General features: G+C 47.4%; 1 protein-coding gene across 11 annotated transcripts in view; it reads right to left on the bottom strand.

The window, feature by feature from the left end:
• The window catches only part of ST3GAL3 (ST3 beta-galactoside alpha-2,3-sialyltransferase 3), a 176,338-nt gene that overhangs the window by 5,773 nt on the left and 153,132 nt on the right, over positions 1-17,433 (bottom strand). For 7 of the 11 annotated variants that reach the window (XM_084527927.1, XM_084527923.1, XM_084527922.1 and 4 more), the window contains one exon: positions 9,487-9,633. The exons of 3 other annotated variants lie outside the window; for them this stretch is intronic. In XM_084527927.1, coding sequence (XP_084384053.1) covers positions 9,487-9,633 — 147 coding nt within the window. Of the gene's footprint in view, positions 1-1,524; positions 2,323-9,486; positions 9,634-17,433 lie in introns of those variants that run through there. One more of the 11 variants, XM_084527924.1, reaches the window with a different exon arrangement.

Raw genomic sequence — 17,433 nt, 5'->3', positions numbered from 1 at the left:
TCTGTCACCACTTGTTGGGTAAGCCAAAGTGCTCTGTGTCACCGTGCTCCTGGGCGAGGTGTCCCGGCCATCTCTTTCAGCTGGTGCAGTGTGTCCCGAGCTGCAACAAGTGGTAAGAGACAGGCAATGCTTTGGCACCCACGTCCCCACGGATAGGGTCACACTGGCAGAGCACTAATTCTGACATCTTATGCAAAGTGCTGTGAGCAGAATGCACACCTGGAGGAGATTGACATGAAGCAGCCACAACACCAGTGATTTATTGCTGAGAGTACTGTGGCAAAGCAGCCTTTTTTCTGCCCTTGGATACTGGATGTGCTTTGGCTGCCCTGGCAAGATGCTCTCTGTCCCTTCTGACTGCTTTGACACTCTCTTCCCATGCACACTGAGCCGTCACTGCCTCATTTCCTAATCCTCCAGGGAGGATTGCTTACGTTCACATAGCTCGTGCCCTAAGCCCTGAAGCTACACCTCAGCATCACAAGCAGCAAAGTCCAGCTATTTCCCTGTGAACCTGCAGCTCCAGCCAGGGGCAGAGCAGCCTGGATCACGCAGTGCCACCTCCAGCTTTATGTCACCACGTGTCACACCGCTGCTGCTGCTGTGACCTGGCAGAGGGGCTCTGCCCTCGCTGCTCTGCTGCAGGCTTCGAGCAGGTGCTCGGTCCAGCTCCTGCTTGTGAGAACAATCGGGCAGCTTGTGTGAGCCATGGCTGGATTAATGAACATCCAGGAGGCTCCAGAGCCCTTCTTGTTTGGGGTGCGGGCTGGGATTTCCTTTGCTTTGGGCCTTTCCCTGTTTGCTCTTTTCAGTGACAGCAGCAGCAGAGCCGCTTTGCCAGCACGTGCACTGTTAGAGCTGTCCATCCCAGGGGGTGGCAGTGGGCCTGATGTATGAGTGTTTGGTCACAGTTATTAGACCAAAATTTATCATGGGTTAAAGCTACCTTTCAGGACTATGCAAATGCAGCAGCCCCAGAACCACCTCTCCTTTCTTGATTCCACAAGGAAGCACAAAACATCCTCTGTCCCTTCACGAGAAGCCAAGTGGAGTATTTTAAGACTGAGAAAATGTTTCAGAGACCAACCCACAAGGAAGGTAAGCTCACCATCTGCAGTCAATTACAAGTGGGGCAACGGCTCAGCTTCAGAGCATGCTAGTCTTATCAAGTCTGTTGCAATGCCATAAAATACAGGGAAATTAAATAAGAGAGAGTGAAGTCAACAAAGAATGCATTCAAGCAAAAGAGCAGGTTGCAAAGTCAGAGGTTTCTCAGTTCTGTTACATCCTCCACATTTCTGCAAGTCAGCAGCATTTCTCCCCGAAAACCCGCACAGAAACCATGGTGGCAGCAAGAAGTGGTGCTTCACGGGCAACGTCCCTTGCACAGAGCTCATTTTGCAGCCTTCACTGCTGCTAATTCTCTTAATTCTCTTGTTCATGGTTAAGAAAGAATCGCTCCCAGTTCCTCTATGCCCAGTCATTCTTACAGCAACTTGAAATTTTAAACAGCTCTTTTAGCTCTTGCTTGTTCTTAATACATATACAGGGAGCTATTGTATCTCTTCTCAACCTTCATTCTACCAAGCTAAGAAGCCATGCTTTCTTTTTCTCCTACCAAAACAGGCTCTCCATCTCCCCTAGGAAAACTGGGAGATTTCTCAGAAGCGTAGTTGCTCCCTCTGTCCTTATTTACTCTGAGTTCACTTGTGGTGAAGCAGGAAAAGGGCTCACCATTGCCTTGTGCAGTTCTCTCTCTACCAGGAGTCCTTTCCCTGAGTCTTCCCAGAGCTACATTTGCCTTTTTATTTCCCACAGTAATAGCCTTGCATCCTGAATTATCCCGTGATTTATTAGTACACATCGAAGCACTTCCCTCCTCTGTCATTGTCAAATAATGCTTTCCCAGTTTATAATAAGAAGTTCTGTTATTGTCCCAACTGAATGACTTTCCATTCATTCATTAGGTTCCATCCCATCCAGTTCGCTCCTGCTCTGAGGGTGATCGTGGTCTTCCTGGATGGTCTTTTGATCTTCCTGTGTGTTGACCACACCTGGCTTTGTATCATCACACATTCGACTTGCACACCACCGCCTCCTGTGCCAAAAATCATTAACGCAAACACTGAACGTGACCTCCTCTGGGGGAACTCCCAGCCCTCCATTCAGTGCTGCTCTTTGTTTTCCTCTTCAGAGCCTGTTCACATACAGGTGTTGCACCAAACCGTAGCTTCTGAAGCTTAACTCCTAATACCTCGCATGGCACAGTTTCACACGCTTAACTGAACGTCAGATGACTGATCTGCTACACTTCCTCTGTCCCTGGAACGATTTAAAAAAAAAAATCAAATAAAGATATTAAATTAGTTTTTGTAACCTGCCTTTGGTAAATCCATGTTGTGTTTGCTTTCAGGATTTAATTATTCTTTCATTTAAACTTTGCTCTGAAGTTCTGAATAGTTCTTGAATAGTACCTCTGAGGTCAGATTAGGAGCTCTGAATTTGACAGGATTATTTTCCTTACCTCACTCCCATCCTGCCGTTTCAGGGAAGAAAAAGAAAGGAAATAAAGGTATAATATCCACTATAATTTAATCCCATGGAACCACATGTAACCTGATAAGATTTATTGAAGACCTTTTCCTCTGGACTTGCAGCTTAGCTGGCTCAACACCGTGGTATTAGGGACAGGGATCTTTCAGGCGTTCATACCCAGCGCATTAACTCAAACAGCTCTCACCTTTCACTACTGACCCAGCCATTTTCTCTTTCTATGAACTTACCACCCTAAGTCACCCTTTCCCTCATGTTCACCCCATCTCCCTTATAGAGGTAACGTGTTCATTCACACAATTCCCACTTGGACTCTTTAATCCCTATGCCTTCCACATCCTTTACCTCCTGGGATGCCACAGCCCTCATAATTCTTTCCTTGTTTCAATATTATTTGCTTGCAGCAGGACCATGCAGTATTTGCTTTGTTTTCCTTTGCGAGATCTAATTCAGCCCAACTTTTGCAGGTTTTCACTTTACCTCTGTCCTTTCCAACCGACAGACTGAAGTCTCCTCTGCCTAATGCTTTCTCCTGCTCCTCCAACACCACTCTGAAGCAGTTATTTACAAAGCTTCATCTCGAACCTTTACTGTTAGTTTTGCCTTTGCTACAAACATGAATTGCAGACAATTTTTGCGGAAAAAAAAGATTTTAAGTTCCCCTCTATAATGAGTCCCTGACCAATTCAGTGCAACTGCTTTTGTTAGCCAGTTCTCCTAGGCTAAGCCTCAATAGAGACCTGCGTGTGCACATGTGTCCCAGCTCCACCGAGCACCCCCTGTAAGTGCCACCCCAGCACTCAGCTTATCAAACTCTCCTCTTATCAAACTCTCTTTTGGAAAAACCATCTGAGTGACAGAGCACCTCCCGTTGCCTTTCCACTTAACAAAGGCACAGAGATCTTCACCAGACCTTAGTTCTGTTTTTATCCATGCTGCTATTAGGGGTCAGTGGTACCCTGAAAGCGTTACCGTATTTCTGTCCTACTGACCAACGCAGTACCTGTGCTGCAGGCGTGAGTGCTGTTCCATCAATCTTCCCTAGATTTGTATTACACAGACACACAGTCCTTACGCACAGGAACAGCATGTGAGGCCTTCGTTCCGCCAAAACGCTGTCAAACAGGTGGCTTTTAAACAAAGGCAAAAATGTATAAACCTCATCAGTCATCACCGCGGGCCCCAAGAAAAAGCACTGCCCTTTCAGAGGTCCCCCTGCCCCAGCCCCTAACCTCCCCCTCCAAAGCTGACCTCCATTTCAGTCCGCACCATTCCTTGTACTCCGATGGCAATTCATCAGCCAGGCTCGAATAGCTGTGTTTTCAGCCTATAAATCACCAGGCCAGACATCTGCCCTGCTTTCAAAGGAGTTTTGTTCTTCTTGCTGGCTACCGCAAACTTTTAGGTACGTGGAGGCCTGAAGCAGCCCCGTCACCCCCTCCCAAGCAACTTTCCTTGATTTTAAATGCAAAGGGCGGCTTCACAGAGAGAGTCCAGATGATGATAAAGCACTATTGTTTGTGCCTTCACGGGCTGAGACTCCAAACTGGATGTTTGCGGGTTATTGTGAGGGGTGGCTGCTGGCGGGGGGAGACAGAGACAAAGCTGTGTGTCACGGCATGCTGCAGCCCACCTCCCCAGCCCTTGTGACAGCCCTCACACACCCTGAATGAGAGGCATTAGGAGCCGGTGTCCTCCAGCATCCCACAAAGACCTGCAGGGGAAGCGGAGCCAGGGATCAGAAAGAAGCCATCAAAGGCAGGCTCCCCCTGGGGTCAGGCAGCGAGTGCCTGCGGTGCCGGGCACAGCTGTATCAAAGGAGCTGACACCTCCGACAGCAGCGGCGCTGCCGCTTGATCTGTGGCTGCAGAGAAAGGGAGAGCAACCAGCAGCAGCGCCGGCACAGCCCCAGATGGGATCTGACTGATAAGGGTGGTTTTTAAGCACGTGTTCCCCATTTGTACCAGCCCTGAGCGCGGGGAAGGCTGTGCGGTGCCACCCAGGGCAGAGCACACCGGGGAAGGATGCTGGGAGCTGGTGCCGTGCTTCGTTCTCATGATTTAACACAGCCTCCTGCTCTCGGTTTCATCAGCGCCTCTCGGGTATGTTTTTACTACTCTAAACACTGTCACTTTCCCATCCTGCAGTAATTTCTGCCTGAAACACTAACCTGCTTTGCCATTAGCAGTGAAGTTGTATTGTAAGACAGGGGGGTTCATTCATTTTCGTTTAATCCTGAAAACCTTTCACTCCCTTTTAAAACGATTCCTTTTTTCCTCACCTCCATTTCCATGTTTCCTTCTTTACGTTCCCAGTGGATCTGACACTTCTCCTACATTAACAGGAGACAGTGACCTGTGACAAAAATACACTTTTATGGAGTACTTGGGCAGGAAGCACTACAGGACATGGGCAAGAAATAAAAATATAATAAGCTATAAAAAAAATCAGCTTGGTGGCTCATCACCATGAAAACAGAAACAAGTGAGCATACACCTTGGCAAGGATTCATTCATTTTCTGTGCAGCGCTCAGGGAAGCAGCCAAGGGTCGAAAGCTGTTAGAAGTTACTGGAAATTGGGAAAATAGTAACTGAAGGGAGATGACAGGCTTAGACCTTCTGCGTTTTGTAAGTTAGAACAAAAAAGATCAGAGCTAAAAAAATGACTTGTGAGAATTCACACGATGGCATGAGGTCTATGGAGCAGCTGTCCCCCAGTAACGGACCAGAGAGCAGCAAGGTCACAGCGCCCAGAAAACCCTCATGGAAATGTGTGCCAGGACTTTGCATCCCCAGACACAACGGGGAGAAGGTTAGATCAACGGAGAAGGTGCTAGGCAGCGGAGTTGTGATGCAGTTTTGCACTGCAAGTGCTGATTTTCCAGCTCATGGCCTGAAATGTGTGCTCTCCAGAGCATGTTTATGAGCAGAAAAGGGTCTCCTCTACAAGGCCTCCCAGGACAGAAACTGGCTGGAGCACACTGTGCTGCCCCCAAGACAGGGGGTAAGGAAACCACCCAGGTATAAACCAGACAAATTTATTCCCATGGGCACTCACAAAGAGCAGGAGAATCCACGTGCCTTTTGCAGCCACACTAGGGCCCTAAGGAATTAATCACTGCATCCATCGCCCTGAATGGTACCACAGATAAAGCTCCAGAGCACCTGCCTCCTCGTGGAGCCTTTTCCTTGGGAGCAGGAAATGTCTGTCCAGCCCCTGGGAGTCTGAGATGCTGCAAGAAGCAGCGGAGGCAGCTGCCTCCTGCGGTAGCAATCCAGCACAGTTTGGGACCTTGAGGGCTTCTACCCTATCGGGGAAAGCAAAGACTAAGCAAAACTGTACACCCAGGCTGCCCGATCGCCTCTTGGAAATGCAGCCATTGATCCCACAGAGCAACAGGAAAAATCACATGCATTTCCACAGAGATTTTATCACCTCAGTCTTGGCATGGGAGAGGCATCTCCGCCCAGCTGTGAGCAAGCAAGTGTATTTTGCTGGCTTTTTTTTTTTTTATGTAATCAGAACAAATTCCTCAGAGATGAATCACAGGGTTTCAAGGGTGTCCAGGGAGATGTCAAGCAGGCCTCAAGTGTAAATCAGCGACACACCTTGCTGAGAGGGCGCACGCTCCTTGCAGGCCCCTTCCCCTGCAGACATGAGATAAGGGAACGGGATGGATGGATGTCTCCGAGGATCCCATATGCCACACACACATGTAGCACCTCCAGCCCCAGGACGTCGATGTTTACATTTCCTCTGTAAAGACAACGATGGTTTCAGGGTGGAGCTGGAGTGCTTCCCTGCAGCTGCTCTCGAGGCTTAAACACTGAAGATTTGTCAGTCATTCAGGCTGGAGGAGCCTGGCAGTCGGATTATGGGATGGGGTCGTGTTTAGGGAGCCAGCCAGGGCCATGCCTGGCAGGCTGCTTGCTCTCTTCTTACGGTCACAAGAATGAAGCTGTAGGTGTTGGGACCATCAGAGCCCCCAGGTGCCTGCTGGTGCAGTTTCAGTTGGGCTCAGTTTCCACCCCTACCAACAGTTCACCATTATTTAACACTCTCAGCTTCCTGGAGGACCAGGAAGAACTAGCTGCAGACACAAACCTGGAGGTCCAAAGGTAACACCGAGGAAGATGCCCCAGTGGGCCTTTAGGTATCAGAGCAGATGGAAGAGATGAAAACCTTTGTGAGCTTGGCTCTGGGTCACTCTCAATTCGCCAATACCGGTGGCAAGGTTTGCCACAAGGTACCAATGAAAGTCAGCCTCTAGATTTGCAAACCATGTGCAGGTCTCTGAGTGAGTGTGCAGAGTGCTTCCAGTCCAGAGTGGGGCAAATCTTCATTTGTGAGTTACCTGAGGACAACTGCAGGAGAGAGAACCCACCTATCGTGCCCTTTGTCTTTCAACTTCACCCTCAGGTGACTAACAATTACCAGCTACCATTAATATTAAATGGGAGAGAAAGAAATGCAATCCTCTTTCTGCTCTTCACATTCCACAATATCACAAACAATTTGTCATATAGGGAGGGGCAGAGGCAGGAGGGGCATTAATTATTGATACTCGGGAACAGATGGCTTTTCTTGTACCACGGCAAAGAAATGTAAGAGGAGCCTGCGGGTGAGCACGTGAGGATTAGACAGGCAGACAGCGATCATATAACCTGCCTTCAGATGGAACAGGAACCTTCCTCCCAGCACCAGCTCAGCAGAGCTCTCATCAGCAGCCCCGGCTGTGGAAACAAACCCACTGACATCTAAATTAGTGAGGCTCCACCAGCCCTTTCAACGCTCCCTCACCTCTGTACAGAACAGCCTGGACATGCCGACTGACAGCTCCCAGGCAACAGAGGCCTGTCAAACCAGGCACGGACTGGTCTCTATCGGAGACCCACGGGGTTGCATTTCACATGTTCATCCCCATCCGTGCCCTGTGCCTTGCCAACTTTATCCCTGAGACCTCATACAGTGCCCAAGAGCGACCTCCTCCTGTCTCCCGCTGGTTTCTGCAGCTCGTTCAGGGTGCTGACCTCGAGAATCAAAAATCCAAGCAATCTGAACTGGCAACTTCAGACGTGTCCACTGGCTAGCTCTCAGGAGCCAAAAGATGGGGTGGCAGGCCCTGGAAAAGCAGGACTAAATGCATGTGGGTGTGATAGGGCTCAGGGTGCCAGGCACAGCCTGCTGGCAGCAATGAGGAACATGGCAGAAGGTGGCCAAGAAGGGGACGGAGGAATGGGAAGCTCACTCACAGCAGAGCTCCTACTTCACTGCACACCCCTCTCCATGGTGCTTCCCAATTTTTTCCTCTGAACTCTTTTGAAAAACTGTTTGCAAGAGCTTTTCTGCTCCCTGCTGATGTTCGGCAGTTTTTGGCACAAGAGAGTGGGCGGGTGCAAGAGTGACACCGAGTGCCAGGGCCCACCCATTCCCTCTAGTGTACTGCAGGCTGAGTTACCTGCATCAGTGCCTCCCAGGGGAGGCCTTGGAGCATTTTAACACCTCTCTTGCAGCAGAGGGCTGCAGCCTGTCATCCAGTGCCTTTTGCCAACTCTTTCCATTGACCCGTGCAAGGAGCAAGAGCAAGACGACTTCATTCTTGTCAGCTCCTGTGTGGGTGTCCCTGATGCTAGAGACATCTTCTAGGTTGCAAACCTAGCTTGGCACAGGACACCTGCTGTGAGTATCCCCATGTCCAAGAGCAGACTGTCTTGGAAGAGACAGACTTTTCTGCTACCTCCACAGGCCCAGAAGGTACCTCAGGATCACAAGGATGTATTGTGAGGTACTTTCCTTGACATATCTAGGGACCTCCTCACAGTCTTTTCCCAATTTTAGTTTCTTCTCTTGGTCTCTACTGAGAGGTTGTTCCAAAGCCTCATTGCTATGACAATTAGAAATGCTCTTCCCATTTCTCAAGCTGACTGGTACCCATTGCTAATTCCTCTTAGTCAGCTTAAGGTTGTCCAGCCTGAGTCCTACGATTTGTATGATCTTATGATTTGGAAAAACATGACCTCCAGGCTTCCCTCCTGACCTGGATCAACAGCACAGCAGTTGAGGTGACAAATATAAGCACCAGCAGACAGCAGCTGTCCATGAACAACACAACAAGCGTTCTCTCCCTCTGAACATCACTGTTTTCGCATTGTGGAATAGGACAGAGAACGTTCCTCTATCCAGTGAAGCCAGTGAAGAGGGGGAGCAATTTTAGAAAGACCTGGGTCACATCTGTGCCAGAAAGGACTGGGCTCTACCAAAAAGTCAGCAACTCTTCCTACTACAGAAGGTGCCGAGGCCAGTGGCAAAGCTTGCTCTAGTTCAGCACAGAAAATGGCCAGACCTGAAATACTGCTGCGTTATACCACCATGAGAGCTTTTGTTCCTCTAAAAGGGCTGTTCGTCTCACTGGGACAGCACCAGCAAATGTTTCGAAGGCAGATGTGGCTTTGAAGAGCAGCCTCCACGCATTTACACTAGCTAACTGCTGCTTTGGTCAGCCTGCACAGGCTAATCTCACCTCCCCCACATTTCACAGGGGCTGAGCAGGGGATCGTCTAGCAGAAGCAGCACATGGATTAGAGAGCAATACAACGGATCACAAAGCTGTAGCAGGCCACATCTTTTCAACCCCACAGCATATTTGTTCCCTTTCACCCCGCTCAACGTTTACACAGAACTTTTCTCTGCCGCTCTGAGAATAAGGAGTCACATTATATGCACATTCCAGAGAACTTTTCCCAGCAGAAATAACTGTTTTTAACACACATTGCGCTTGGGGGAATGTCTGGAGTTTTACGGGCAAATGCCTGGGTGGAGCTGTCGTTTGGCCCACGCAGGAAAGCTGGAAGTCGATCACCGTCCCGGCAGGCTCCACGGTCGGGGTGGTCGGTGGGCCTGGGAAGAAGACGTGCTCAGCAGGAGCTCCCTACCTCTTTGATGGCAGACATCTTGATGTTCTCATAGTAGTGCAGCGGTGCATTGGGGGAACTCATGTCATAGCCAAACCCAGCTACCGCCACCTCATCACAGTTGTGGAGCGCCATGGTTATTGCTACGCTTCCCAGGGTGGGGATGTTCTGAGAGGAAAGAAAGCAGGAATGGAAGTCATTAGCAAGTCGCCATTTCTGTTGTCAAAGATTTCCTTTTATTGTCTCTGCTCAAAGGAAAACTACTACTACTAAGCACAAAATCCAGAACAAGGTATTTGGCTACTTCTGCACATGAAATACCCGGTGCCAGCTTGCAGGGCCAACACCTTCCCAACTTGTAAAGAAAATCCAGTTAGCCTGCTTCCTGCAAAGCACCTGGCACAAAAGCAATGGCTCTTGTTTGAGACTCCATGACCCAGCTCTCCAGGGGAGTATTGCAGGGCAGAAGGACTAATACCAATGGTCAAACTCCTGTCCCGCAGTTTTGCTATCCTGAGAACAGGGCAGCAGACGAGCTGGAAGACGAGTCACAGTGGACATGTTAGTTTTCTGAAATTAAAAAACATGTAAAGGCTGGATTCCAGGTCTACACATAGTACTGACCTCCAGCTAGGAGCTAGGTTAATGAGGCATACTTGTCCCAAATAGGCCACCACACCAGAGTAGAGTGAGGAACAGTACAAATGCTTTATTTTAGTGATGGCAAAAGCTGTAAGGAGGTCCTTAAACAGCTCTAGAAGATGGAGAGAAGACCAGGCAGAGCCAGTGTGCACTGAGACTCCTTCCTCTGCTCAGAGACACCCCCACAGGCAAAGGGCACGGTCCTGTGCCACACTCCTGGTCCAGCATACTGGGAAGTCATTCAAAGACTGCTGCTAGTCCTCTGAGTCGGGACACCCCTGATTGTCCTCTTCCTGCTGCTGACTTGCCATTTGCACCAAAGTCTATCCTCAGCCCTTCCCATCTCATCTGGCTTCTACAGTGCTGCTGGACGGTGGTGCTCTTGTGCGTCCAGATGAGTATGAGTGCTGTGATGGATGAGTGTTTCCAGTGTAAAACCCCAGCTCACAGACATTTCCAACTCCCCATTAACCAGATCAATCTGCTAAGGTAGCTTTACCCCAGGGGCTAGGGAGAGGCTGAGAAATCCACCCACATATCTTATCATTATTTGTAAGACATCCAATACCGCCATATCAAAGCTATCATGAATTCAGAGGGCATGCTCAGACAGTCACTGAGGGTGACAGCATCTCAGCTGAGATGTAGAAACCAAATGTGTGCTTACATCTTGCGTGTAAGAGGGGTTATCCTGTACCTGCAAGCAATGCTATTGCATTTCGCCCATGTTCACAACAGACTGGGAACGCACATGTTTTGAGTTTCTTCCTCTCATTCAAAGGAACCCGCTTTTGGCAGCACACTCCTGCGCTCACTTCTGATTGCCTGACCATGTCCCAGGACTGATGTTTTGCAAGGAAAGAACTCCACCCATACCTAGCTGAGATGAGCAGAGCTGGGAGCACAACCCATGTGCTATGGAGAGCTCAACATGCTCTGCATAACAACGCGCTGATGTTACACTAATATGCAAACGTGAAAAAATGCAAAAACTGCTCACTTCTAAATAAATGATCATTAAATTCAAACATCTGCAACGCAACTGTAACAGTGCGCATTTGAAACGAAAAGACCTTACTATATCCTCCTGGGCCAGCTCTAGATGTTAGGAAAAGAAAGGCAGAGTCATTTCAGCTTTGCTGTTTACCTTCATTTTATACTGACCACGTCTGCCACAAACAATATTGGTTTTATTCTGGTTACTTTAGTTAATTGTTAATTCACTAGTCATCATAAAATCTCAAGGATGGGTTTAAAAAAAACAAAAAACAACAGAAGAAGTTTACTCAGCAAGGATAAGAAAATTCCACTAAATTTCAAAGTACACAAGAATATCCTGTCTTCCCATGCGTGGCAATTCAAATTCAGATATTCAGATATTCTCAGCTTTATGTTTTACATAGGAAATGACACTCAAATGTCGCTTGAATTGCATCAGCAGATACGTGGACGTGCCACAAAACGTTTCCCTTAGCTGAGCTATAGTTACGGTGTCCAAAACACAGCGAGTAAATGGTTACGTTTTTGAGAACATGTCATTGTTGGAGAATACGATGGCGTTGACACCACCCACACTTATACGGGGCCCATTCCCACGGTACAGCTCAAGGGAGACACGGGGTCTTTGCCTGGAGGGAATTTAACTGGCTAAGTTAACTTTCAAGAGCTAACTTTCTAATGTGAGTCTTGCAAAACCACAGAGAATTAATCATACTACCCAACCTTAATGGGAGGACTGCCAAACCACCATAACTTTCTTTCAAGTATATTCTTATTTCTGTCTGGAGAGTAACTGATAACAGAAATCAAAAGTGAACTTCCCTTTGGTCACCAAATACCTGCTTCACTTTACTCTATGTATAAATCCTGCAACAGCCTTTATGGAAAAATAGGAGATAATTTTCTAATCTACTTCTGTCCTTTAGTAGTTCCTGGCATCCCAGTATCTCCGTACTGCCTGCTCCTCTGTAAAATGATTAAAATACTAAAGATTTCCTAACCTCCGGATTTATGGCAAATAATCTGTTTAACACCCAATACTATCAGAAGTTCAAATTGTGCCCTTAGCAAAATAATTTTGTGTAGTCCTAAAATCACATTCAGAAACAGATGATCTGATGACAGTTTTTAATTAAGTGATGCCTTATTTATATTCATGCCTATGGGGGCTACAGCCTATTACATTTGTCCCCCTTGAAGACCAAGATTTGTATCCACTTACACTTTTACTGCTGAAATGAAGCTTCACATCCTACTGCTGCAGTGAGATCCACAAGGAATAGAAAAGACCACTTAGAAAATTCTTGCAGAAATTATCATCCCTGCTATTCACTGAGTACAGTGGATGCACCAAGGCAGAGCCCACCCTTAGTAATGGCATGGTTTATAGAACCACGAAGAAGAAGAGAAAACGAGTACAAACTCTGTGTGCACACAGATGCATGTGGATCAAATGCACAAAACAGGGTGTTTGCCCCAGACTGCTTACGTTGAAGAGGAATCAACCATCAGACAGATTAAACAGGAACTGAGGAATTTGAGAGACTGGGAGGGAAAAAAGATGGAGCCAGTATGCACAGAAGTATAAAAGCAGTGTGACTGATGGTTAAGCACACGTTATTTTTAAGTCAATAGAATTCTTTAGTCTTGATTTGGTGTAAACTATAGAAACTGAGCAGTTTTCTCCTGTGACAGTGTGCTGAGTTTCTGCTCCTCCTTATCTCTGTTGAAAATGAAGCACTGCCTCTTGTCCACCTGGCACAAGAAAGAGAAGGACCTGTCGGATCTAGGGACTGATCCTGGGCTGTACTACAGAGAAGCCAACCCAGCAGTGTTCTCCAGATCCAGAGGAAAGGGGTCTCCTCTTTTCTCAGCGGAGAATCGGCAAATGAGAGGGAACATGTATCAGAGAGAGGAAATAGTTATAATTATTCTCTGGCTGCATCTACGCAGCTTCCAAGCTCTTCTGATTGTTTGGTAGCATTTAAACTGGTTTGCTGCTAAGCTCTAATCTGGACCTAATGAGCCAGTACAGCCTACGGGGCAAGCTGGGGGACAGGTCACTCCAAAAGAAGCTAGGCATCCTGGACATGGTGTGCCAAACCCGGCTTGCTATGCCCTGCACGGTGCGTCAGTGCTATCTCAGCACACACACCCTTGTGCCGTGCCCCAAAGACATACCAAAGCAACCACCACACCTCTTGTGTTGAGTTATGAAAATAAAAAACTTTCTCAAACAACTGAGCAGGCCTCTTGTTATTTTAGGCCATTACTAGGGAAAAAACAATCCCAACATTTCCCCTCAGGGTTCATAATCCTGTCTTCCTGCTCATGGCACTGTATGTGCCTGGGTACTCCTGTACCACCAAGCAGTGCTGCTTTCAACCTGATGGCTTGGCAGTAACTGAGAAGCATACCTGAAAACCTCTTAATGCTTAAAAATGTTTGGCCTACACGTCCCCGGTGTGTGGAGCTGTGCCAGCCTCCTGTGCGTGAGCAACACTCAAAGCACCTGGTGGCCCGTGATCCACTAGGCCTAGGCTAGACTTCCACTTCTGTTGGGACAGTGGATATTCCAACTAGGCCAACGAGGTCCTTGTTTTGGAGAGAAGGGTTCATACATCTATGGTAAGGCCTCCTGCACAATTCTCCTCTTCCTCAGTCCTGGCCACAACAGGGCCGGACAGGCACCTGGTCAGGACCGATACACCAGAGGAGGCTGGTGAAGAACGTGGCTCTGAGCAGAAGCAACTGGCACTCTGAGAGGTACCCGGGCCCTGTCACACACTGGGATGCTGCTTTCCATGAAAGCAGAAGGCAAACTAACAGCAAACATAGCAGTGGTGAGCACCACATTGCCATGGTGGAGCTGCACAAAGGTGGCCTGTGCATACAGAGCATGGCTCCTTCCAGGAGCTGCTGACATGACGCCTTCCATAAGTGGGGTGAGCACATGCATGGTGGGTCCTGAGTAAGAACAGCATAAAGAGAAGAGATGCAAAGATCTATACAAAGGGCTTGTGCAGAGTCAGGGATCACTGCAAGCTCCATGTGCTGCAAACAAAGCCAGGCTGCACCACCAGGTCAGGGAACCAGAAATGTCTTTAGCTATACAGACATACGACAGGTTCTCCTAAATCCTCCTCCATTGTTCTCTGCTGTGAGAGGACAGATGAAAGGTTTGTCTTCAAGACATTGCTGTTTCATCTTCCATTGGACCCTCTGAGGAGACCTTCTACTCATAGAAATAAAAACAAAACGTTCAACAAGATGAACAACCACCCTCCTTTGGACTTAATGGAGGCTGAGCATCACCTCTGGACCCGTGCCGGAGATCCAGTGCTGGCAACTCAAGCAGGGGACTGTAAATGTTTTTTGCTTGGTGCATGTGAAAATCTCTTAGTGCTTTTCATTCCATGCCTGGGTCACTCCTGTGTCACTGCCTTCTGGACTGGAAGGAAATGACTGCTGTAAATCTGTTTTTAGAAATATCTGCCTCCCTTAATATGTTAAATGAATTCCAGTTATTTATGGGATTTCACTTAGCACAGGGTAAAGTATATTGGATTGTTCAGAGTATTTCAATTGTTACTTTTTTAAATAAAAGGGTGATTGCTGCTAAATAAGAAATTCCCCCCCAATAATACCATACCTAGATACTCAAACTGGTTTGACTACTACATTAATTTGAGGGAAAACTTGAAAAAATGCTTACCCAAGAAAAATTGCTACCATAGTTTTATCAGTTGCAGACCTGATCACTTAATAGCAATAAAGCTTTAAAAACAGAAGAAATACAAAATAAAACTATGAAGAGCCATCACATGCTGTACAGAACAGCCACTGCATTTTCTTTTTGTTCATTTATGTTTGCCCAATGTGAAATGTGAAACAATGTGAAAAATACTTTTTGCTTCCCCTAGCTGGCAAGTTTGGAAATACGTCACAAAAGGGAATCTAGCATCACTTACTGTGACCAGATAAGTGCCTGGCATTCTGTGGAGCAGTCCCTGTCACAGGAGATTCCATAGCTACCTCCATGCTCGTACAGAATCAGCTACAATATTGGGCTTCAAAAGACAGAACAGAACATCTCCAACACTTCCTTCACGTCCCGTAATTGTCCCTTGCTGTAAGCACAAGGGAGCCTCCAGAACCGGCAGAGTTTGCAGTAGAGCAAAATGGAAAGGCTAGGGACCTGAGCCTGGAGACACGACAAGCTGCACAGCAGCTTCAGTTTAGTCATTTCACTGCTGAGCTCCTGCACAACCTAGCCTAAGTCTAATGCCTTTGATGGCATCTAACCCGATGCACAAGCTCTGATTCGCCATTTGTAATAGAGCACATTCCCATTCAATGCAAAGAGTGTTTCTTAAGGACTGAGATATTTAACAGAAGGCAACCAAGGGCATGACTTTACTGCATTAGTTGCTCTGTGGTAACCATGTATGTGCTTTACCAGGGTCATCACTGGCATCTCCAGAAAGACTGCCTGTCCACTCAATGTCATAGCAAAGAGAAGCCCTAGGGCACACAGTGCTAACGCTCCAGCATCAGAGGTTAATCCCCAAGTGCATGTGGGCTGTCAGCACTCTGCAGAGGTGCTAATCCACGGTGGGGTACCTGATAACACTCCTGCACATGGCCTGATGGCAGTTCTGCACATGGCTCCTCCTTTGGCAAGTTGGTGCTGAGGCTGGGTGAAGTCCAGAGGTGGATATTTTACCTTCCTAATGAGGTCTATAGACCCAGACAGGATCTCCAGGACTTTCAGGATAGAACAAACCAAGGAACAAACTTGTGTCACCTGAAATGCCCTCCCAGTCTCCTCTTACCACGGCTCAGCAGCCAGAAAGTCACTGCTTAAAAGGCCCTGAGTACTACAGAGTGGATAGGACTATTCGGTATAGAGTAAAAAGCACCACAGCAATAACCATCGGATTGTTTTACATGCAACAGGCAATGCCACCTCTGAACTGATGTTTGTGCTTGTCCCCCAGTAATCTGTCTGCAGTGTAGGGTAGGTTATTGCATGCCTGAATTACCGGCTGCAATACCACAGCTGTTTGGGTTCAAGCCCAAAAGACCTGTAAATGCAGAACTTCCACCAAAACACAAACCACAGGCATACACCATTGTCTAGTTAGTCAACCAGGCCTGTGCCCACTCATTAAGAGGATTCTTTAATCAACAAGATTAGCTCATTTCTCTTGTATTAAACCAGCTTCAGGCATTGACATGTCTTTAAATTTCCCCAGATGCTACTAGGATCCTACACTGAAGTTCTTTATCATCATTTTATCCCAAGAAAAGATAAGTCTCTATGGAGTAGGAAAGAGCTTTCTTTTTTCTGAAGACGTAAGTATACGGACTGAGAAAACTGAAAAGCTTTACTCATCCCAGAGAGAAGTCACTGCTCGCTGTGGGTGACCAGTTTTGCTCCTCACTCAGACTGCCAGCCACCAATACCACAAGCTCAATCTAAATACGTCTGAGTTGCACCCCCCTGCTATCCTCCAGAACCATCTGGCCCAAATTATATTATCAAAGCAGAGGCTGTTACTACATTCAGCCTTTATTGAATCCTGGGAAAAAACGCTTTGAGATCAGCCCTGAACTATTTTACTAGCTCTCCTCAACCTTGCTGAAAAAGCCACCAAATTACAAAGTTAATTGGCAGCACATTGTTACCATATGTGGTGTGCAGGAGGCACACTGAAGTTTATTTAGGCATCGGGACCAAAGAGGAGTGGAATATTACTGCCCTTTGTGAGGATTTCATGTCGGCCTCGATTACTGAGGCATCCCCAGCCCTGATCCTCCTGTGTGTAGCTTGCCCACCACACCACCCTGCTTTTCAGCACGGAGGCACCAACCTGCCCCCATCCAGGTTGCTTTTTTCTTGAGTAAAGTTTCTCAAGCCGTCTTGCAGCCCTACAGCATGACTGAACCCAAGCAGCTATGCTCTGCAGCTGCTATATGAGCTATGTTCACATAGCTTTCTTGTGGAGCAATGCTCCTTGCTCTAGCTTGCCTCACAGGGCCAACTCATCTTGCTGGATCTCTCTCAAATCATTAATCAGAGTTGGATTCTTGGTCTACATGGCTCTGATTTCCATTATTCCCATTTAAATTCTAAGAGAAACAAAGTCAAATCTGTATCACCAGGATTCTCCTCAGCCTCTTTACACTGGCAGCAGTGGCTTCCTTTGAAGCATTTGCACTGATGCAGCAGCGTTCACTAGAATGAAGTCCAATCAGCTCTGTAGCACCAGTCTATAGTTGACGTCTGCAGTAAAATTTATAACAACAGGCTACAGGTACTCT

The sequence above is a fragment of the Aythya ferina genome (assembly GCF_964211825.1).
Source record: "Aythya ferina genome assembly, chromosome: 8".
Taxonomy (NCBI): domain Eukaryota; kingdom Metazoa; phylum Chordata; class Aves; order Anseriformes; family Anatidae; genus Aythya; species Aythya ferina.
Note: the sequence above shows the minus strand (reverse complement) of the source record. Positions and strands in the feature narration are given on the sequence as shown.